Genomic DNA, 25,218 nt, shown 5'->3' with positions numbered 1-25,218 from the left:
AATGTTAACCATTAGCAAAGAGTCTGACTCAATCACTAATTTCCGTATTTTCCTTTCTGAACAATAATTTGCTGCCTCTACAATTGCCTTCATTTTCGCCTCCACATTTGTTGTATTTCCAATATGCCCTGCTTCTACATCTATCAGATTACCTTCATTGTTCCTCAGACAAAATCTGGGTTTCCTTTACATGCTCCGTCAGTGTTACACTTTATCACTCTTTCGTGAGGCATCTGCCACTTGACTATACAATGAAATAGTCGATGTTTAGAGGCACCTAAGATCTCTATCATGTCCTTTCCTTTCAACTTTATCCAGTGGAACTTCCTCTCTATCATGAATTGTGTTATTTGAAGTACTTGAAAGATCATCCCTTGAATATTTAAATCCCCTGCATGTCTCCTGATATTCCTTCTTTTCCATAGTATCCATGTAATCACAACTGGTAGTATCCTGTAGATGATTTTCAGCTTGTCTGGTTCGTCACTATACCACTATGTCATTATAACATGTGACAATTCCATCCCTTCTATCGAGATACCTGCAAAATCAGCAAAATACCTACATAGCTTTTCAACTATGAGGGTCGTTAGAAATAAATGTCCCATGGTCTCTTGATGATAATGTTCACAACAACAACATCTTGACACCAAATTGATCCTCATTTTCGGTAGATTATCATTAGTTAGCACTCTCCCTTTCCATATCCTCCATATGAAGAAATTAATTTTCAATGGCAGTCCCTTGTTCCATATATGCTTGAAGACATCTCTTGTCTCCTTTTTGCGCATTAGATTCTCCCAAGCTGATTTAACACTAAAATCCCCATTAGTTTCACCCATCCACCACGCCTTGTCCCTATCAGTTTCCATTAGCTTTGGACTTTTAGTTTCAACTATATGTTTCATCATCTCCTCTGAAATATATTGTCGTAACTTAGTACTGCTCCATCTACCTTCAGTAATGAATTCTTTAACTTCTATGTCTTCATCCTCCTCCTCCACATAGTATAATGCCCCTTGCTTGGTCTAATTATCAAACCAAAAGCTTGCTTCCCCTGTCTTCACCTGCCACCATATATTATGTTCCACATCTTCTCTTATCTGAATCATTTTTCTCCACACGTGTGACGCCCCAGCACCCTTAGGCATATGATAGATGATTAATTTTCTCGCTCCACTTAGGCATCCCATAACCAATGAAATTCTCATCCTCATTCAATCTATTTAAACTCCTAGAGAGGACTTCAGCTGCAATTATGAATAATTTTGGTGATAACAGATCTCCTTATTTTAATCCCCTCGATGAAGAGAAAAAGCCATATGAGTTTCCGTTAACTAGCACTGAATACCAATTATTGGAAATGAGCCTCCATACCATATCAATTATTTTTTCTGTAAAACCAAACCTTCTCATTACCTTTATCAGGAAAAACCACGAGACCCTATCATATGCCTTGGCCATGTCTAACTTTACCACCATATTATGATTCTTATTCCTGATTTGTTAATATCTCTGATGATTTCTTGAGCTAACAACACATTTTTTGCTATACTTCTTCCTTTTATGAAACATGTTTGGTTCTTCGTTATTATCCCTGGGAGCACCTCCACTAACCTTCCATTAATTACCTTGGAGATCATTTTGTTTATGTAAGTACTTATGCTAATTGGCCTTAAATTTGTGAACCTTGTGACATGTTCTTTTTTTGGGATAAGAACCAGGTTCGTATGAGTCACATATCTTGGTAATTCCCAGCCACAGAAAAATGCAATCATTATTTTAATAATGTCCTCTTTTATAATCTCCCAGCAACATTGAAAAAATTTCCCTAAAAAGCCATCACGACCACAGGCACTCTCGCTATTTAAAGAGAAGACCGCCTCTTTAACTTTCACCTCCAAAGGTATTCTGTCCATGCTGTCCTTTTGGTTCTTCGTGATCAGTTGTGGTATACATTCTAGCATGTCATGTGCTTCACTCACTATCTCCTCTGTAAATTGTCTTTCAAACACTTTCACAGCTTCTTCTCCTATGTTTTTTTTGTTCTTCAGTAAAACCCATTGTTCGTCCTCTATCTCATTCACCTGTAATCTTCTTCTTCCTTTCACGTAGGAGTGAATGAATCTTGTATTTCTATCGCCATCTTTAAACCACCTCAGTTCTGATTTTTGCCTCCAAAATTCCTCCTCTAACTAATAAAACTTTCGGATCTCTTCCTCTGCATTTACTAATTCCTTCTTATTCCTTTCTAAATTATTGATCTCAAACTGCACCTCTTTTACTTTAACAATGTCCTCCATGGTTGACATTTTGAGAAAAATATTTCCATGTGTTTCTTTGCTCCACTTTGTCAGAGCCTTCTTCAGAGCTTTCATCTTCTCGTTCACTATATAAAAAGGACTACCTCGAATCTCTTTCCCAGATCTCCTTAGCTAGGTGAAAAAAGCCTTCATGCTTGGTCCAAAAATTTAGAAACCTGAATGACTTATTCACCCTATCAGTATTTGCATTACATGACACCTGAAGAGGAGCATGATCGGACCCTTCTCTAATGAGGTGTTGCACTTCTGACACTAGAAAATGTTGTATGAATTCTGTATTTCCAAAAACCCTATCCAATCGTTTGAAAATGCAATCTTCCTCTATTCTACCATTCCACCATGTATACTTGCTTCTTGTAAACTTCAACTCAGTCAGTGCGCATGAGTTTATACATTGGGCAAAGTCCACTGTCTCATTCTGCGTAACTGGTATGCCTCCCAATTTTTCTGATGAATCCATGATTACATTAAAATCTCCTCCAACCAACCAAGGTGCATTAGCATTACAACTTTGCTCCTCCAAATCTTCCCATAGTTCCAATCTGTCAAGCGTAGTACACCTTGCATATACTGTGGTAATGAGTATCTCCTTCTGAATCTGCTGATGTTTAAACTGCACTGTGATATGTTGATAGTTATCTTTAATTACATTGCCTGACCATTCTCAATTCCAAAACACCCGAATTTTTGAAGAGCAATTAGCCACAGCATTTGCCATTCCAAGCTTCCTTCTATAGTCTTATAAATCTTGAGGCCCTTTAAAAGGTTCCAACATGGCGATATACACAAACTTATTTCTTTTCTTTAGATCCATCAACCTTTCAAAAGAATTTTGAGTATTGACTGATCTAATGTTCCAAAATAGAAGTTTGTCCATCATCATTTAGATAAAAGTGGTTTCGCCAAACTACTCCTTGTGCTTCTGGTTGTGCCAGCAACCATGTTGATATTTCTGCTCATTCTCATCTCCTTGGTATGCCTTGGCGATAAATCTCCTTCTTTACTCACCACAGTAATGTTTTCTTCTATGTATTCATCCGCATCTTCATCTCCTTTTTCCGCTATCATTCCTGGATCATTTAGTTGCTCCTGTTTTCTTGATTCTTGTTCAGATTCGCCATTTTTAGTCTCCTCTTGATTATTGGTGGATGAACCTTCACCCTCCATATTATTTGGAGGGTCTGGTGGTTTTTCTTCTTCTGAGGTTCCAATGCCCATGTTATCACCCTCACTACCCATCCCCTTATTTTCGTGATCTATGATGATGCGGGTATTGACATTAGCTTCCACCATATTATCTTCATTATCCTTTTGTTTTCCAGTCTGATCTTCCATCCATCCCTTATGTTCACTTCTTATAGTGCTTTCTTCCTTTTTGTTTCCTATTCTTGATTTTGATTAAGGTTTCACTTTTTTACTTTGTTCGCCAAAAATCTCTTCTACCCATCCTTTTGTATTTTTTGTTCCTTTGTAAGTATTGCTCTTCCCTATTCTTAGCGTGGTGATCGAAGCTACTTCTTCCTGTTGCAAATTTGATCCTTCAAACTCATTTAAAACATCAAATTTGTTCCCTAACTGGACATGCTCTTCCTCTCCCACTTTTGCTTTTGGATTCCACCTCTGTAGCTTTTCTCCCCTGTAATGATAGCCCACCTTTTCTGACCCCTGCTTTCACCCTTGGTTCTTCATATACATTCTCCTTTATCTTCCCTTTATCTTTTGTTTCTTTGTTTTGTGCTTCTATGGTTCCCTCATTTCTGCCATCTTTTCCTTTCTTTTCTTCTATTTTCTCTTCAATTTTCTCCTTAGGATATAGCTCCGGGTGCAGCACAAAACATTCCTTTTCTTGTGCCCATGCAGCTTGCAATTTTTACAGTATATGGGAAAGTAATCATACTTGATGGTAACCCATTTAGCAACTATTTCTCATGTCTTCTTTTTTATACCAACATTGACTCTCTTTGGGAATTCTCCCAACAAATCTACTTCCACCTTGACTCTCGCGCAGCTTGGTCTTGTTTTATCACTTGTCGCCATATCAACTCTTAATGGTTTGCCTACCGCAGCAACTAGTGAAAATATTGTTTCTCTATCAAAGAAATTTGGAGGCAGCGCTTGTAGGGATATCCATGCTATCACAGTCGACATTTCCTACATTAGATCAAACAAAGGATCCCATTTAAACGTTCTTATCGGGCAGTACCAATTCCTATGTGCAATGTAGAAAATAGGTTTTGATAATAAATTCACATAGTCCTCCATCCTTGAGGCCCTGATAAGCACATACCGATTACATAGCAAACCTATGGTTACATCCCCTTTTAATTTACATTGCTTAGGAATGATCTTCCTTAATTCTTGAATATCTGACAGTCCGTATGAAAACTTCCCCACTACTGCATATTCTAACTCCTCATTGACAATCATTTGTGTTACTTCCTCTTCTTCCCATATAACCCTAGGTTCACCATGCAAATACGTTAAAGGTTTTATTGGAACAAGAGCACGTGCTGACATTGTTGGTTGTAAGGTTGTCGCATAAGCCAACTCCTTTGTCCCATTCATAGCTACTAGTGGTCCAGCCTCCATTGGAGGCTGACCACCGGTCATCCTGGCTATTCCGATGTTTCAATTTTGGTTTTGACGGCTAGGTTTTTCGCTCGCTTTCGTATTATAATTGTATGCTCTGTTTATATGAAAATTATTTTTTAAATTTGCATGTGTGTTATATTTATATTAAATTTTTATGAAAGTTGTATACAGTGTTGTTGTATGTGTGTTAAATTTCTAAAGTTTTGTACCATTATATACATATATCATAGCAATACTAAACATTTTTCATACATGAAAATTGTGAGCGAAATTCTAAGTCTTGAGTGAGACAGAGGCTGAGCTACGTTGTTGTGAGGTTGTCCAATTGGACACTCTTCATCAAGAAATTATACTGTATATACAAGTAAAATGATATACGAAGTGGTTAAATAACATATTCGGGATAAGGCTCAAGTACCCCTAGAAGTGGTTAAATAACATATTGGACACTATAGCTCTTATTGTCACCATCTTAACCACATGAGGAAAAAATTCCATATAATCCATCCCTTCCTACTGATTAACCCTTAGCCGCTAACCTTGCTTTGAACCTTTCTATTTTCTCTATTGATTTGTATTTGACCTTCAATATCCATCTACAACCTATAGGTTTCTTCCCTTGTGGTAAATCAGTAATTTTTTGAGTCTTATTGGTTTCAAGGGCATGGATTTCAGCCTTTATAGCTTGAACCAAGGGCTAAGAAGGCAATATTCATAGGGTATGTAGATGGAGTAAAAAGGTACAAGCTTTGGTGTTTGTCTTCACTCAAGTTTGTAGTTAGTAGAGATGTTACCTTTGATGAATCATGTATACTTGATCCTCGTAAACATTCTATAGAGTTATCAGGAAATGAAAACAACGATTAGGTGGAGCTACCTATAGAGCTTACCAAGGAAATGGATCAAGAGATTAAGTTGATGAGTCAAAAGATGCAAATTTTGAAGAACTTGTTGTCAATGAACCATTCACAATTGCGAAGGAAATGGACAAAAGGCAGATACAGAAACTGTAACGTCCTCTAGAGCAAGAAAATGTGATTGCATATCCAATCGTAGCTGCATAAGAAAAAATTAAGGATCTCGAACCCTCCTTGTATGTTGAAGCAACTTTTTGCAAGGATGCTGCACAATGACGGATACTCATGATGATAAACATGGAGTCTTTTCACAAAAATGAGACATGGGTTTTAGTTGAAAGGCCAAAGGAGAAGAGGATAGATGAATGCAAATGGATCTACTGAAAGAAAAAAGGTATTCTAGAAATAAAAAACGCTAGGTTCAAGGCGAGATTAGTTGCAAAGGGTTTCAGTCAAATGGAGGAAATTAACTACAATGAAATATTTTCTCCAGTCATGAAACATAGCTCAATTCATGTGTTACTAGAATTGGTTGCACAATTTGATTTGGAGCTTCAACAACTTGATATCAAAACTGCTTTCTTACATGGTGCTCTAAAAGAAACAATCTAGATAGATCAGCCTGAAGGTTTCCTAGATGAGGGAAAACAAGATCATGTATGCCAATTGAAGAAGTCTTTAAATGGTAATCAATCCCCTAGACAGTGGTACAAAAGGTTTGATGTATTTATGACTACACATGAATTCTCGAAGAGTGGATTTGATAGTTGTGTGTATCACAAGAAGATGTGTGGTAAGTCTGTGAATTATTTATTGTTGTATGTTGATGATATATTTACTGTTACTAACAATATCACAGAGATAAACTGTTGAGCAAGGAATATGACATGAAAGATTCAGGAGTTACAAAGAAAATCTTTGAAATAGAGATTTCAGGAGAAAACAGTGTTGTACATCTTTTTGAGAAGAGGTACATCGAAAAGGTTCTTAAGAGATTTAATATGCATATGAGCAAGCCTGTAAGTACACCGTTAGCTTCTCCTTTCAAGCTTTCTGAGTTACAAATGTCTCAATCCGTGGATAGGGTGGAGCATATGTCAAAGGTTTTGTATGCTTGCGCAGATGGTAGCATTATGTATGCTATGGTGTGCACACGTCCAGATATTGCTCAATTTGTAAGTATAGTAAGCAGGTACATGACAAATCTAATAAAATGGCATTGGAAAGCAGTCAAGTGGATATTGAGATATCTCTAAGGAGCTTCTGATATTGGACTAACTTTTCAAAAAAGTAAAGGTATTTTAGTTCTCGATTATGTTGATTCAAACTATGTAGGGATCTCGATATAAGAAGGTCCACAACTAGATACATTTTTACTCTCAATGGCAGTGTTGTTAGTTGAAAATTGACTTTACAGTCGATTGTCGCTTTGTCTACAACAGATGCAGAATATATGGCAGCAATGAAGGTAGTGAAAAGAGATATATGGTTGAAAGGTTTGGTGGCAAAATTGAGTTTGGTTCAACTAGAATCATTTGATTAAAAATCAAATATTTCATGAGTGCACCAAACACATTAATGTCAAATTCCATTTCATTCGAGATATCGTTGAAGATGGAGCTATGAAGCACGAGAAAGTTATCACAGACGATAACGTTGCAGACATGTTGATCAAGATAGTTCTGTTTGTCAACTTTGCACACAATAAGGACTTAGCAGGAGTATGCATCAATTGATGCAACTCTGGGAGAACAACTTCTAGGTCGAGCTAGTGGGTTCAACAAAGGTTTGATTCTTGTTTTTTCTTACAACGGGATTGCCCAGTAAGCTTAGAAGTTTTGGCCGGAGTTATTCATACGCATGCTCGGAACCCTAACCAATGTGGAGATTGAAAAATTTGGTTTGTTCCTTGTGGGATTAAACCCGATGGAGGAAATTTCATGTGTCACTTTACTTGGCTAGGAATTAAACTTGGAGAGCAAGCTAAAATTTGTGAAAGACAAATTTTGTATATTTTTTCTTTGTGGTTGGAGCCCAAGCCACCGATAAGAGGATGGTCATTCTTCATTGTTAAAAACACCATAAACTCGTACCAAAATACATTAGAAGAGTAGAGAATTAGTAGAACAATTCTCTTAGATGTATTTGGGATCTCTCCCCTTTCTTTGTTAATATACAGACCGTTGTTCTCTGGTGAAACATATAATTATTATGATCTTAACCACGTTAAATATTATTGTTCTTTATTTTCACATTTCCCCTAACAATAGTTATGGACACAATGTCTCTTTAACTTTCTACTCCCTATTTGAAAAAGGATATTGTAGACATTGAAATTTTGTGAGACTCTACAAGATGCGTTCAATTCAAGTTGGGACTTTACAAGGTGTATTCAGTTCCAATTAGAATTTTTGGAGGCTACTCAACCCTAAACCCTAGTTCATACCTATATAGAGGGTACTAAATTCCCTTAAAAGGCATCTCAAAAATTCCACCACAAATTCATGGAATATTCATAAAGAGATCAAAATATCAAATATGTTACAGAAAAATTTCAATGATGACCAACTTATTTCCTTGCAGGACAAACGTATCATCAAAAAGGAAAAGAATCAATCATGGATCCACATGAATCAAGTGAAAGATTAACCAATCAAGCATTCTGATTGATGAATATCAATTAAGGATCAAAATGAAGATTCCCATAAATCACAGATCACAAAAGGAAGCATTAATCAAGGAAGTTGCACTAATCAAGGAAGCTGAATAAATCACATATCACAAAGGAGCTAATCAAGGAAAGCTAAATATCTCAAAAGCCAACAATGAAGAACTCAATGGCTATATTCCATCCAACATCCAAGGGAAACTAAAGAACTCTAACGGCTACATCAACAACCAATCAAGGAAACTACAACGGCTATAATAAACAGTAAATCAAGGAAATTGATCAAGAATCAAGACTGGAAATCAGTCTTGTGCCTTATTCTTGTAAAATAAGGATTTCTTGCCTCCTTTTCCAAGGATTAAAATCTCTTGGGTTGCTATCTCTTTTCTGAAAGAATTTAAGACTTCAAACACTATAAATGAAGGCTCAACTGTCAGACGAAAGTGTACAACAAATTTGAATCATCTCACATTCTCTACTCTACTTTTATCAAGCATTGTATTACCTAGTTCTACTGTGTAAACAAAAAAGAGAGGAGTGAAAAATATTGTTGGTAAGGTTTTGTATCAAAACAAAAGAAAAGGAGTGGAACAAACACTGAGTCCAGACTGTCTACACTCATCTATGTACTCACACCAAAAGTTCAAACAAGCTTGAAGAGAACACCCTTGAAACCCAAGGGGACTGGACGTAAGATCCACATTGGATCCCAACCAGTATAAAAACATCATGTGTCAAGTTTACTTTTCTGCATTTTCTTACTTTCCTGTGCTTAACAGTCGACTAAGGAACACTTTAAGTCGACTACTCGTAAGGAAAACAAGAAAAAAATAGTAATTCACCCTCTCTTGCACTTTCAATTGGTATCAAAGCCTCGTCTCACAAAAATCTGTCTAACAACATGTGAGAAAAAAATCGTGGCTCAACAGATTATGGGAGCATTATTTCAAGAAGGAACTTCTCAAACAAGACCACCTTACTTCAATGGAAAACATTTTTCTCATTGGAAAGTAAGAATGGAAACCTTTATAAAGTCTTATGATGTGAAAGTTTGGAGAGTTATCACACTTGGTGATATTCCTATTCCCATCTCGCAGAGCTCAGACGAAAGTCAATCCTCTACTATTCCAAGTCTAGAGAACTACACAAATGAACATATGAAGGTTATTCAAATAAACTCCAAAGAAAAAAATATTCTCTACAATGCTATATGTGGTGAAGAATATGAAAACATATCATGTTGTGACTCTGCCAAAGAGATGTGGGACAAACTAGAGGTTACCTATGAAGGAACTGATAAAGTGAAAGAAACCATCATTAGTTTGCTGGTATATGAATATGAACTTTTTCAAATGAAGGAAGGAGAAGCTATTGAAAATATGTTTGCCAGACTGTGTAAGATCATTGGTGAACTCAAAGCATATCCTTTCATTGAACATATTCAAAGAGTCCTTTGAAGTCTACCACCTCAATGGCATGCCAAAGTAGTTGCTCTCCAGAGCATGAACTTAAACACTGTAACCTATGATGAGGTAAGAGGAGATTTAATAGCTTTTGAGAAAACACATCTCAACAAAAAGGGCCAAGAAGAATCCAAAAAGAAAACAGTGGCATTCAAAGCAAATCAGGAAGACAAAAGGGAAGAAGAGTTAGCCAAAGATGAAATTGCACTAATTACCAGATCAGTAATGGAATCCTTCAGAAAATCCAGGAACAACAGAAGAGGAAGAAATTTTGGAAAAGGAAAGTACTTAACTCATCAATCAAGAAACGATGGAAAATGTTACGAATGTGGAAAATATGGCCATATAGCTAGTGAATGTCCAGAAGCAAAGAAAAATTACTCCAGAGGAAGTCAAAAGAACAAAGCACTAAGCAACTGGAGTGATGAAGACTATTCTGAAAATGAACATGAAGAGATTGCAAATGTATGCTTCATGGCCATTGGAGAATCAAGCACTGAGGTATGTAAAAACTGTAATAACTTAAAAAATCCTGCTTGATCGTGTTGTTACAGACCTAAACATAATTTTTTCAGACTTTAGAGAACTTCAAAATGAAAAAAGGAATTTGGAAATAAAATTGGAAGTAAGCGAAGTTGAAAAAGATCTCCTTTATGAAGAAATTCATGAATTAAAAATTGCTCTTGAAAATTCTTCAAAAAATTCAAATTCTTTGAAAACCTCCTCAAATAGGGTCTCTAGTAGAAAAAACTCTTCAAATAGAAATTACTCTAGTTGCAACCAGTCATTCAAGTCGACTGCTTCAAAAACTAACAGTAATGACTCCAATTTTGAAAAAGACATTCATAAGTCCTACTATTACTGTGGAAAGTCTAGACATATATCATTCATAGCAGGTTTCGTAATCATAACTCATCTAAATGGGTATGGAGACCCAAAAGATCGAACTCCGAGTAATTCTAAGCTTGAAGGACCCAAAAAAGTTTGGGTACCTAAAAGGAGATGATGATTTTGTTTTGCAGGAACACCGCAAGAAGTCTAAATGAAAATGGTACCTGAATAGTGGATGTTCAAATCACATGACAGGAGATAAAAATTTGTTCAAATCAGTTACTGATTACAAAGGAAACATTCGTTTTGGTGATAACTTAAAAGGAACAGTAATTAGTATTGGTACAATTTCATTCAATGACTCATGTGATATTTCAAATGTTTATTTAGTGACATGACTCAAATACAATCTTCTGAGTATTAGTCAACTATGTGACTCAAATCTAGAGGTGCATTTCCAAAAGAATCGATGCTTGATAAAAGACTCTTCTGGAAAAAATTTACTACAAGGGAGCAGAGAAAAGAATGTATATATTCTTGATTTCGTAAAATACAATGGATAACATATTTGTCTAGCATCGATGACTGATGATCCATGGATCTGGAATAAGAAACTTGGTCATGCCAGCATGCGACTAATTGAGAAACTAGCCAAAAATGAACTAGTTATTGGATTACCAAAGCTGGACTACTCAAAAGATCACATCTGCGACGCATGTCAAATGGGAAAACAAACAAGAAGCTCATTCTCCGAAAAAGACATTGTCTCCACAAATAAACCTCTACAGCTCCTACACATGGATTTATTTGGTCTCACCAAAACAACTAGCATCAGTGGAAAGAGGTATGCTTTTGTAATTGTTGATGATTACTCTCGTTTTACTTGGGTTATGTTTTTATCTCACAAGGATGATACCTTAAAAAAATTTGAGTTTTTCTGTGAGAAAGTTCAATGAGATAAAGGTTACTATATTACATCCATAAGAAGCGACCATGGAGGAAAATTCAAAAATAACTTGTTCGAAAAGTTCTGCAATGAGAAAGGTTACACTCACAACTTCTCATCACCCCGATCACCTCAACAAAATAGAGTCGTGGAACGAATGAACAGGACACTACAGGATATGGCAAGAACAATGATAGTCAAGCATTCTCTTCCACACAAGTTCTGGGCAGAAGCTGTAACTACGGCTTGTCATGTGCTGAATCGATGCCTAATCAGACCTATTCTGAAAAAGACACCCTATGAACTATGGAATGGTAACAACCCAACATTAGTTATTTCCATCCATTCGGGTGCAAATATTTTGTTCACAACAATGGAAAAGACAATATCGGTAAGTTTGATGCACGAAGCGATGGAGGTATATTTCTTGGATACTCAAACTCTAGTAGATCTTATAAAGTCTTTAATAAGCGTACTTTACATATTGAAGAATCTATTCATGTTGTTTTTGATGATTATAACAAATCTGTTGAGACAAGAATTAATATTGATGATGAAGAGAGTCAACTCTCCATCTTAACTCAAAGGGAGCTAAATAGTGTTGAACAGTCGACTATAGAGGAATCTTCCATAAGTCCTATAGTCGAATATGTCCCAAATGAATGGAGAAGTGAACCAGATTATCCAAGTAAATTTATTATTGGAAATCCAAGTGAAGGTATGAAAACTCGAGCATAAAGAAGAAATGAGACACATGTTGCACTCATCTCTCAGTTAGAACCAAAGAAATTAAAGGAGGCTCTCTCAGATGAACATTGGATAAAGGCCATGAAAGAGGAACTAATCAATTTGACGAAAATCAGGTTTGGACCCTAGTTCCTAAACCTGATGACAAATCTATCATTGTAACCAAATGGGTATACAGAAATAAGCTAAATGAATCTGGAGAAGTAATCCGAAACAAAGCTCGCTTAGTGGCTCAAGGCTATTCTCAACATGAGGGAGTTGACTACGATGAAACTTTCGCTCTTGTTGCAAGGTTAGAATCTATTCGTTTACTTCTAGCTTTTGTTGCTCATAAATGTTTTAAACTCTTTCAAATGGATGTGAAAAGTGCTTTCTTAAATGGTTTTATTGAAGAAGAAGTTTTTTGTAAAACAACCTCCTAATTTTGAAAATCCTAATTTTCCTTATCATGTTTTCAAACTTTCAAAAGCTTTGTATGGTCTCAAGCAAGCACCTCGTGCTTGGTATGATCGTCTTAGCAAATTCCTTATAAATCATGGTTTTACCCGTGGAAAAATTGATACAACTCTTTTTATTAAAAGATCCTCCTTTGAGAACCTTATTATTCAAATTTATGCTGAGGATATTATCTTTGGAAATGCTAATATCTCTCTGTGTGATAAAATTTTCTATCCTTATGCAAAGTGAATTCGAAATGAGTATGATGGACGAATTAACTTTTTTTCTCGGACTACAAATCTATCAATCTGAAAAAGGTACGTTCCTCTGTCAAACCAAGTACTGCAAAGAGCTCATTCAAAAGTTTGGCATGGAAAACTCAAAGTCATTAGGCACTCCAATGAGTTCCACATGTTCTCTTGACAAAGATGACAAAGGTAAGACGGTCGACGAAACTAAGTATAGAGGTATGATTGGATTTTTACTCTATCTCACTACCAGTCGACTAGATATCATCTTTAGTGTGTGCAAATGTTCTCGGTTTCAATCAGCCCCTAAAGAATCTCATTTAACGGTGGTAAAGCGTATTATTCATTATTTAGTTGGAACAATATCCTTTGGTTTATGGTATCCAAAAGAAAAAAATTCTTTCTTGAAGGATTTTCTGACGCTGACTATGCAGGTGATAAAGACGACAGAAAAAGTATTAGTGGTACATGTCAAATTCTGGGGAAATCATTAATATCCTGGAATAGAAAAAGCAGGGATCTGTATCTCTTTCCACTATTGAGGCTGGTTATATTGCCATTGGTCAATGTTGTGCTCAAATTTTGTGGATGGTTCATCAATTAAGTGATTATGATTTGTCTTTCAAACCTGTCAAAATTATGTGTGATAATTCTAGTGCCATTTGTCTATCAAAAATTTATGTGTATCATTCTCGAGCTAAGCATATTGACATCAAACATCATTTTATTCGAGTTCATGTTTTAAACGGTGATATTGAAACTTCGTTTATTAGCACTGATTTTCAACTAGTTGATATTTTTACAAAATCTCTCTTAGAGGAAAGAGTTTGTTCTCTCCGAAATCTTTAAATATCATTGAGAATCCTTTACTTTGTTAACATTATTGTGTGCATTAATTAATTGTATGTTATTTTCCATATATTTCCTGTGTCCTCGCTGATTTCCCTGTGATTCTGGTTTGAGCTGCTTCTGTTTTGAGCCTATGGCTTCTCTTAAGACTCTCTGATGTTGTTTAAGTTTTTTTTTGTGAAACTCTTTATTCTTTCCTTTTTGCTGATGCTAAAGGGGGGGGGGATTTATTATCTTATTATGCTATCAGTGTTTGTGTTGCTTATGGTTGGTTTGCGATTATATCTATTGACTCTATTTGTGTGTCTCTATTGAGATCATTAGTTGTATTATCTGCATAGCATAGAAAATCTTTTGCATAGTTTCAGGGGGAGCAAGTTTAAAACTCAGCTCCATTGGTCAACTACCTTTTGCCACATTCAGGGGAGCAAATCAACTACCAGCTATATAAGTTGACTATATCAGGGAAGTATATTTACTATGTGTTGTCGTCATCATCAAAAATGGGGAGATTGTTTAGAGCAAAATTTCAATGATGACCAACTTATTTCCTTGCAGGACAAACGTATCATCAAAAAGGAAAAGAATCAATCATGGATCCCTATGAATCAAGTGAAAGATTAACCAATCAAGCATTCTGATTGATGAAAATCAATCAATGATCAAAATGAAGATTCCCAGAAATCACAGATCACAAAAGGAAGCATTAATCAAGGAAGTTGCACTAATCAAGGAAGCTGAATAAATCACATATCACAAAGGAGCTAATCAAGGAAAGCTAAATATCTCAAAAGCCAGCAATGAAGAACTCAACGGCTATATTTCATCCAACATCCAAGGGAAATTGAAGAACTCTAACGGCTACTTCAACAACCAATCAAGGAAACTGCAACGGCTACAATTAACAGTAAATCAAGGAAGCTGATCAAGAATCAAGACTGGAAATCAGTCTTGTGCCTTATTCTTGGAAAATAAGGATTTCTTGCCTTCTTTTCCAAGGATCAAAATCTCTTGGGTTGCTATTTCTTTGTTGAAAGAATTCAAGACTTCAAACACTATAAATGAAGGCTCAACTGTCAGACGAAAGTGTACAATAAGTCTAAATCATCTCACATTCTCTACTCTACTTTTATCAAGCATTCATGTATTACCTAGTTCTACTGTGTAAACAAAATAGAGAGGAGAGAAAAATATTATTGGTGAGGCTTTGTATCAAAATAAAAGAAAAGGAGTAGAACAAACAAGGAGTGTAAACTGTCTACACTCATCTATGTACTCACACCAAAAGTTCAAACAAGCTTGAAGAGAATACCCTTGCAACCCAAGGGGACTGGACGTAAGATCCACATTGGATCCCAACCAGTATAAAAACATCTTATGTCAAGTTTACTTTTCTGCATTTGATTACTTTCCTGTGATCAGCAGTCGACTAAGGAACACTTTAAGTCGACTACTCGTAAGGAAAATAAGAAAAAAATAGCAATTCACCCCCCTCTTGCACTTTCAAAATATTCCGCAAATTCATGGAATATCTTTAGATCAAATCCAAATCATCTTAATTTGAGAAATACGCCACTAACTGCCCCAAAATTATGAAGATCAAGTCCAAATCATCCTAGTTTGAGAAATACGTCACTAACGGGCCTCGAATTATAAAGCTCAAGTCCAAATCATCCAAGTTTGAGAAATACGCCACTAACGACCCTCAAATTATGGATAAATCTTATGAGGGAAGAATCAAGGGATCAACAGATTTGTACCCACAATATTTATCAATAATATTATGTTTCTTCATATTTATTTGTGATTATAATTTATTTTTTGTCACTTTAAAATTTGTTGCAAACAGATATATCCATTTATCTTTATTGAAACTATTCAAGTCTATTTTTTTGTTGTTGATAAAGTAACATGGAAACTATTTGATCTTAGTAGCCTCATTTTATCCTCAAATGACCATCACTTATTTAGAAGGATAATTTTTCTATGTTGTATATATATATTTGACTTAAATGTTTGAGGTACTCATTAGTTTCTTAGATTTTTTGTGAATGGGACGGTGCAACTTTGTACCCTACATGGATTGTGAGGGATGTTTGAGATGTAGTGGGGGTTTTATGGCTGTAGTTGCAATACATTGTAATATAAAAAATGTAGCAATCAGTTCAGTTGTGGATGTAGTACAAGAGCCTAGCAGGCTCTATGCCTTAATAACACAGCAATAAAAGACTAAATAAATTGGCTGGGCAAGTACTGTCGGAATGGGGTATGAAGGTCCTTACGAAAGACGATTCAAATATAGAGCTATCATATGACCTGGCCCCATGGCATGCTTATAGATTGAAAAGGTAGTAACATGGGCAAAACTTGCAAAATTCTGGTACATAAATTGTGGCTAAACTTTCCTGGTTCACAAGTTATGTTTGTACAATTTGTTCACAAAGTTCTTTCAAATGGACAAAACTTCTCTTGTTCACAAGTGTAGTTGGATTGACAAAAATTGGTATGTGTTGTTGAATTATTCACAAGTTTTTATAAGACTTTGTACCATCTATATTAATAAATTGTTCACAAACTTTATTTTGGATGCACATTAATTTGCATGTGTTGTTCAATTACTCACACTATTTGCCCTAATTATACAATTTATGGTCCAATTTTGATGTTCATTGAGCTTACGTATATCCCCATCCCAGACTAATAATGTCTAGTATTGAAGATAATTATTCAAAATATTCGATACTTCATAGCTTTAATCTCTTAACCAAACTTAGAATTAAGACACAATAACCAATTGACAAAAAAGAAAATTAAATTTTATTATAAGGCAAATATATATAGTTAAATAGAAATACATAAACTTTGAACAAGCTTGATTATTTTTACAATAGAGGGATCATGGATTGTGAGTGGATAGGTATTGATGGTATCAACCCATGGTCCAATAAGTTACAAATGCCTCAATCCGTGGATAGGGTGGAGCATATGTCAAAGGTTCCTTATGCTAGCGCAGATGGTAGCATTATGTATGTTATGGTGTGCACACATCCATATATTGCTCAATTTGCAAGTATAGTAAACATGCACATGACAAATCTAAGAATAAGGCATTGGAAAGTTGCTAAATTGATATTGAGATATCTCTAAGGAACTTCTGATATTGGACTAACCTTTCAAAAAAGTGAAGGTATTTCAGTTCTCGATTATGTTGATTCTAACTATATAGGGATCTCGATAGAAGAAGGTCCACAACTAGATATATTTTTACTCTCATTGGCAGTGTTGTTAGTTGAAAATCGTTTTTAATGTCGATTGTCGCTTTGTCTACAACAGAGGCAAAATATATGGTAGCAATGGAGGTAGTGAAAGAAGTTATTCGGTTGAAAGGTTTGGTGGCAGAATTGAGTTTGGTTCAGCTGGAATCATTTGATTAAAATCAAAGATTTCATGAGTGCACCAAACACATTAATGTCAAATTCAATTGCTTTCGAGATATCGTTGAAGAGGGAGCTATCAAGGACGATAAAGTTATCACAGATGATCAGACATGTTGACCAAGATAGTTCTGCTTGTCAACATTGCACACAATAAGGACTTGGCGGGAGTATGCATCAATTGATGCAACTCTTGGAGAACAAGTCCTAGGTCGAGCTAGTGTGTTCAACAAAGATTTGATTTTTCTTATTTCTTACAACGGGATTGCCAGTAAGCTTAGAAGTTTTGGCCGGAGTTGTTCATACGCATGCTCAAAACGCAAACCAATGTGGAGATTGAAAGAGTTGGTTTGGTCCTTGTGGGGTTAAATCCAATGGAAGAAATTTCATGTACTACTTTACTTGGCTAGGAATTGAATTAAACTTGGAGAGCAAGCTAAAATTTGTGGAAGACAAATTTTGTATTTTTTTTTCTTTGTGCTTGGAGCCCAAGTTTGGCCACCTATAGGAGGATGGTCATTCTTCATTGTTAAAAACATCCTAAACTCGTAGCAAAATACATTAGAAGAGTAGAGAATTAGTAGAATAATTCTCTTAGATGTATTTGGGATCTCTCCCCTTTTCGTTGTTAATATACAGACAGTTGTTCTCTGGTGAACGTAGAATCATTATGATATGAACCACGTTAAATATTATTGTTCTTTATTTTCACGTTTCCGCTAACAATAGTTACGGACACAACATCCCTTTATTTTATTAACTTACTACTCCTTATTTGAAAAAAGGATATTGTAGACGTTGAAATTTTGTGGGACTCTACAAGATGCGTTCAATTCGAGTTGGGACTCTACAAGGTGTATTCAATTCCAATTAGAATTCTTGGAGGCTACTCAACCCTAAACCCTACATCATGCCTATATAAAGGGTACTAAATTCCCTTAAAAGGCATCTCAAAAATTCCACCACAAATTCATGGAATATTCATAAAGAGATCAAAATCTCAAATATTTCGCAAATTCATGGAATATCTTTAGATCAAATCCAAATCATCTTAATTTCAGAAATACACCACTAACGGCCCTCAAATTATGAAGATCAAGTCCAAATCATCCTAGTTTGAGAAATACGTCACTAACGGCCCTCGAATTATGAAGATCAAGTCCAAATCATCCAAGTTTGAGAAATACGCTACTAACGGCCCTCGAATCATGGATAAATCTTATGAGAGAAGAATCAAGGGATCAACAACAGAGACGTATCCAGGATTTCGACAAGATGGGTGCACAATTACGAAAAAATGCATCTTAAATATAAATTTGATCGGTTTGACTTTTAGGTTCTTAATATGAAACATCAAATTTGTAAAATTATAGGTCCAAAATATATAATACTACTAGTTTTAATTTTTAATATACAGATTTGATTTAATTATATAAAAAATTTATAGTGCTAAATTTTTTCGAAATATTCAATGTAAAACACTTAAAAATTTTGAAAGCTTAAAGGAAAAAAACAAAAGAAAATTTAGTTGAAACGCCAAAGTGTAACCGATAACCACTTGGAGAGGTGTTACTCAAAAAGACAAGATAGATATAAGATTTAAATTTCTATTCTCACTTAGAGAGGTGCACCCAACTATCATCGTTTTATTATATGATACTTTGAACGTGGGTTCACACATCTATATTTAAATATTTTTAAAATAATATAACACTACTATATATATATATATATATATAAAATCTAGAGAGGGGAGCATGGGTTCACGTGAACCCACGGCAGCCCCTCTAGATACGCCCCTGATCAACAGACTTGTACCCACAATATTTATCAATAAAATTATATTTCTTCATATTTTATTTGTGATTATAAATTATTTTATTTCACTTTAAAATTTGTTGCAAACAGATATATCCATTTATCTTTATTGAAACTATTCAAGTCTATTTTTTTAGAGTTAATATCTCAAAAGGTCAGTCAACTCTGAGAATTTATCTAGTAAAGTCACTAAACTTTGTTTTGTATCAATAAAATCACTCAACTTAGACATTTATATCAATAAAATCGCTCAACTTAGATACTTATATCAATAAAATCACTCAACTAAAGTTATTATTAATTTTTTTTATATGACAAAATAATTTCTTTTATGTTATGTAAATATATAGACTCCACAGATAAATACAATTGAATTCGTAATTTGAAATTTCAAATAAAAAAATCTCGATTTTTATGTCTGATCACTAAGGGTCTCTTGGTCTTGATTTTAGAAGCAAAGCAAATCAGTGTGTGTGGTTTTGGCAGTATAGATTAATGTTTGGTTGGGCAGAGATTATATTCTGTTTAGTCAATTTTCCAGTTTTTTTTTTATATAAATTACTTACTTTAGAGAAATATTGAAATATTTGGACAGACATTTAAAAAGAAAATACTAAATATTTTTGAACTTTGGCCAAACATAACAGTTGTCATATTAACATCGGTAAAAAAAAAATTACTTAATCAAATATCATCCAATATTTTATTTTAAAAAAAAAGAACTTTCTAAAATAAGTAGATAAATTGAATGTCATCATCAAATTAACATTAATTAATAGAGTATTAGTTGCGGTGAACAGAGTTGGCATAGTTTCAGTTTGAGTAAAATTTAGATTTTTAAATTTTTTTTTATTATGAATATGATTTTATTTGTTTGTGGAGTCTACATTTATATGATACAAAAAATTATTTTGATATGTTAATTTTTTTAGAGAAAATAAATTTTATTTTTGATACAAAAGTCTAAGTTGAGTGATTTTTGTGATACAAATCAAAGTTTAATGACTTTGTTAGATAAATTCTCAAAGTTGAGTGATTAACTCATATTTTTGTGGTTGATAAAGTCACATGGAAACTATTTGATCTTAGTTGCCTCATTTTATCCTCAAATGACCATCACTTAATTATTTAGAAGGATAATTTTTATATGTTATTATTTGACTTAAATGTTTGAGGTACTGATTAGTTTGTTAGATTTTATGTGAATGGAACAGTGTAACTTTGTACCCTACACGGATAATTGTGAGGGATGTTTGAGATGTAGTGGGGTGGTTTGATGGCTGTAGTAATACTACATTGTAAGATAACAGAAGTAAAAAATGTAGCAATCAGTTCAGTTGTGGATGTAGTACAAGAGCCTAGCAGGCTCTCTATGCCATAATAATACAGCAATAAAAGGCTAAATAAATTGGCTGGGCAAGTACTGTCGGAATGGGATATGAAGGTCCTTACGAAATATAGAGCTGTCAAATGACCTGGCCCCAGCATGCTTATAGATTGAAAAGGTATAGTAAAAGATGGGCAATTTGTTGAATTTTGGTACATAAATCTTGTCACAAAATTTGCCTGGTTCACAAGTTATGTTTGATAGGGCATAACTTTGTACAATTTGTTCACAAAGTTCTTTCAAATGGACAAAACTTCTCTTGTTCACAAGTTTGTGTACAAATTATTCAAAAGTCTAGTTGGATTGACAAAATTTGAATTATTCACAAGTTTTTATAAGACTTTGTACCATCTATATTCACAAACTTTATTTTGGATACACATTAATTTGCATGTGTTGTTCAATTACTCACACTATTTGCCCTAATTATACAATTTATGGTCCAATTTTGATGTTCATTGAGCTTACGTATATCCCCATCCCAGACTACTAATGAGTATCGAAGACATATATAATTATTCAAAATATTCGATACTTCCTAGCTTTAATCTCTTCTCAAAGTCCTAAAAATTGACAAAACTTGGTTATGCTGTTTTCACTTAACCAAACTTAGAATTAAGACACAATAACCAATTGACAAAAAAAAAGAAAATTAAATTTTATTATAAGGCAAATGTATATAGTAAAATAGAAATACATCAACTTTGAACAAGCTTGGATCATGGAATTGTGAGTGGATAGGCATTGATGGTATCAGCCCATGGTCCAATAAGAGCCTCACCCAAAATAGGCCTTATACATTCCATGACCACACTATTGCATTTAGGCCCAGTTCCCATTCCCAATTGCCATACTTTGTCACCTTCTTTCACTCTTTCCTTGCCCTCTAAGTAAGCTAATTCATACCACAATGAAGCTGATGACTGATTCCCAAACCTATGTAATGTCATCAATGCTGCCTCCATATCTCTATCTCCAAGCTTCAACCTCTTTGCAGTCTCTCTCACAACCGATTTCCCCGTCGCCGGGAAACAGAAATGTTGAAATGCTCTTCTGAAATTAGGAATGTAAATTTCTTTACTTCTTTTATACATCAATACAGATCTAACAAACCTTAGTTTCTCTATTAGGGGGAGGAATCTCCCCCCTAGAACGGGCATGTGGGTCTGGAGAGTATCTCCAGCGACTTGCAACACATCCCCGTTCAGCCTCACTCCAGTGATTCCACTGGAGTCCTCATCACGATAAGCAGAGTAATAACCCTTGTCATCAAATGCTCCTTGTGTCCTGAGTGTCCAAAGCAATTTATACTTAGCATGCCTTTTCGCCTCTTTCTTGTTACTCAACAAGATCGCGGCACCCCCAACGCGGAAAATACAGTTCAAGATCATGAAAGGACGTTCTCTCCCGGGGTACCACCCCGTAGATAAGATCTCAGTGCTGAGAATGACCGCGTTGGAGTTGTCATGGGTGCACATAATGTTTCTAGCCATGTCCACAGCTAGTGAGTTAGCGCTACAACCCATCCCACTTATGGTGTAGCTCTTCACCCCTTCTTTCAAAGCGTATTTGTTAACAATAATGGAAGAAAGAGAAGGATTGGGGCAAAAGCCACTACAGTTAACAATAAGTATATCAATATCTTGAGGAGAAATGTTTGTTTTGGACAAGAGATTTTCAAAAACAGAGAAAAGGATCATGTGAACTTCATTGATAGCTTCTTTATGACCAGATTTTGGAGGCATATAAAAAAGACCTGGTGGGAAATAAGTCTGCTCCCCCAAGCCTGAAAGATGAAGAATCTTAGATATGAAAGAGACACTTTTATCATCAAAGAAATCAAGCATTCTTGCATTCTCAATGTAGGCGGTAAAAGGAACTCTCAAGCAGTTTGGTGGCTTAAAACATGTAAAATCAACAACATAAACAGGACATGTTTTTGAAATATAGGCTAAGGAAATGAAGTATATAAGTAGAACAGAAAAAGGTACGATATGAAACATAGGTTGAAGATTTTGCAAAATAATACAACTCTCCAAGGTAAAGAAAAGCAAAAGAACCAACACTTTGAGTATCTCCATCAAAGTTGAAGAAACTTGTTTCCATAAGAGCTTGTAGGAATCTAAAATTATTGGTTTTTTCTCCATGAGAAAAATTAAGGAATTGATGAAGACAAAGGACAATAATGTTTACTTTTTGCAAAGTAGAGTTGTTGATGTTTATGGCTTTTTGATGAAGTTATAAATGCTCATCTTTATCACATTATTATTATTATTATTATTGATTTATTGGTCATACAAGTCAATACAGCAGAATTGCTATTTGTACGGTTGGCAGTTATAAAACATAAAAGCTTAAACAGTTGATTGTTTTGAAAATGCGGAATGACCTGAAAGACCCTTATACTTGGCTCCATTTGTTACCTAGACCCTTCTACTCACGACTTTGCCAACTGAACACTTAAAGTTATTAAAACACACTATTTTAAACCTCTTTGACCGTTGACTAAGTTTATGTGGTGTTTTTTTGCTGAATCAGATCAAGAGAGTGGTTACACACGTTTAAAAGCAAGTGAAGACAACTATTTAATTTTTTTTAAAAAAAGAATTAAAAGAAAAATATAACAATTAAAAAAGAACCCCTTTCCCAATATGATGTACAGTTCTTCTTCTTCCTCATAATTTCACCCAACCCCCACTATCACCACACACACATCTTCTTCAATCTCTTCAAATACTCTTACCCACAATTCTTCCTCTTTCTCTTCTCATATGCTACCTATCATTTGAGAATTCTATAATGATCGGAAAAAAGATATTTATTTAGATTTGGGTAAAAGAGAGGGGGAAAAAAGAGGTTCTAAGTTGTGAAATAGATGCGGATTTTAGATGGGATTTTGAAAGACATGTTTGAGATTATTTTTAAATGTAAGACAATTTTATTGAGGGCATTTTTGAAGAGTTTTCTATAATGACCCATTTTTGGTCTGCTTCTCTTCTTTCTCATCCTCCATTTGAGTCACTTTATTTCTCACCACCATTAAAATAACAAAATTTATAATCAAAAGCATAACAAAGCTTTGCTTATATCTAATTCCTCTTCAATGTAAAAAAATCACTAGGAAAGAAAAAAATAATGAATGATTAGTAGCAAAATAGATGAAAAATATGGGAAGAAGGAAAAAATGTAAAGAAATCAAGAAAGAAAGGATTTTGGAGATTAGTTTGAGATTTCTTTTTAAAAAATATTATTTGTAATTAAAAGATGATGTGGCAATATATTTCTGATGTGGATAGTGAGGTGTTATCCACATCAACGCGATTGGGAGACACACATGATCAGAGGGGTTTAAAATACTGTGTTTTAATAACTTTAAATGTTTAATTGGCAATATCTTGAGTAGAAGGCTCCAGGTGACAAACGGAGCCAAGTACAAGGGTCTCCCAGGTCATTCCGCCTTTTGAAAATACACAAACTCTTGCCTATTGGACATACCATGTGCTACAAATCAAAATAATTCATACATATATTTGCTCAAAAGATTGCCTATGGCATGACGACGATATTGATGAGTCAATTGCCACGAATTAATTCCCTTATCATCCAAATTATAAAATCAAGTAAAATATTTTAATATTTTTGTGATGATAAAATAATTCAAGTATGTCTGTATCTTGTACTTATAACATATCTATTGAATATTGATTTTCATGATTAACAAACGCAGCGGATATGGTTATCTCCTATGGAAGGACCAGAACTTGATAGATACACCTAATTCCAACAAATATAGGAGTTAATAAATATTTTGTATTTTCACATTACATGATTTAACAGCTGCCTCAAATAATCAAGATTCTTGATGGTCGATGACTCGATGTGGAGTTTAAATTTTAAAAAAAGCGGATGAAGTAGGAAGCGCTCATTGTTCATGGAGCACTCGATCAATGGAAGGCTAAAAATCATAATTTGAGTTCAATGTATAGAAAAGCGTGTGACTTTTTTCAATGTTTTATTTATTCTCTAGGTCTAGGAAAATTATTCCTTCTATATTCATTTCTAATCTAATTTATTCCTATTCATTTTTTTTAATTGATCAAGAAGCATTATTATGAGGCAGGGGCGGCTCAAACCCGATGGTGGCCTAAGGCAAAACTCAAACTAGAGGCCTTAAAAAAAAATTATAAATATTTTTATTTTAAATCTATTTTTCTATTTCTTTTTTAGATGCAAAGTTGTTAATAATTTTTGTGTAGTCAATCTCTTCTAGTAATTCTTTTTCAATCGATAATATAGCCAAACCACTTAATCTTTCTTGAGACATTGTCGATCTTAAATAAGATTTTATTATTTTTAATTTTCCTAAACCTCTTTCAGTTGAGGCGACTATTACGAGAATTGTTAACATTATTCGATAAGCAATGTAAGCATTTGGAAAAGAATAAAGTCTTTTTATTTGATTGAGTATCTCAATTAGAGTATTGTCTTCTACTTGTATGATTTTCCTTAACACTTTTAACTCAGAAAATAAGTCTAAACCGTCAATATCGGAGTGAGTATTATGTTTTAAGGAACATTCAAGATTAAGACAATATTTTTTTTAAATTCTCATCATC

The 25,218-nt window shown here is 34.5% G+C and overlaps 1 protein-coding gene across 1 annotated transcript; it reads right to left on the bottom strand.

Moving 5' to 3' along the window:
- Positions 1-21,235: 21,235 nt before the first annotated feature.
- On the bottom strand, positions 21,236-22,828 carry LOC102594358 (3-ketoacyl-CoA synthase 5-like). The gene has a single exon (XM_006355103.2). The coding sequence runs from the start codon at positions 22,747-22,749 to the stop codon at positions 21,322-21,324; it is 1,428 nt and encodes a 475-aa protein (XP_006355165.1). The 5' UTR covers positions 22,750-22,828; the 3' UTR covers positions 21,236-21,321.
- Positions 22,829-25,218: the final 2,390 nt, after the last annotated feature.

Source organism: Solanum tuberosum, unplaced genomic scaffold (assembly GCF_000226075.1).
Source record: "Solanum tuberosum cultivar DM 1-3 516 R44 unplaced genomic scaffold, SolTub_3.0 scf00192, whole genome shotgun sequence".
Classification (NCBI taxonomy): domain Eukaryota; kingdom Viridiplantae; phylum Streptophyta; class Magnoliopsida; order Solanales; family Solanaceae; genus Solanum; species Solanum tuberosum.
This window is presented reverse-complemented; position numbering and strand designations above follow the sequence as displayed.

Coding starts and splice junctions, on each gene's coding strand:
- LOC102594358 (XM_006355103.2), bottom strand. CDS start 22,749: ATGGAGAAAAAACCAATAATTTTAGATTCCTACAAGCTCTTATGGAAA.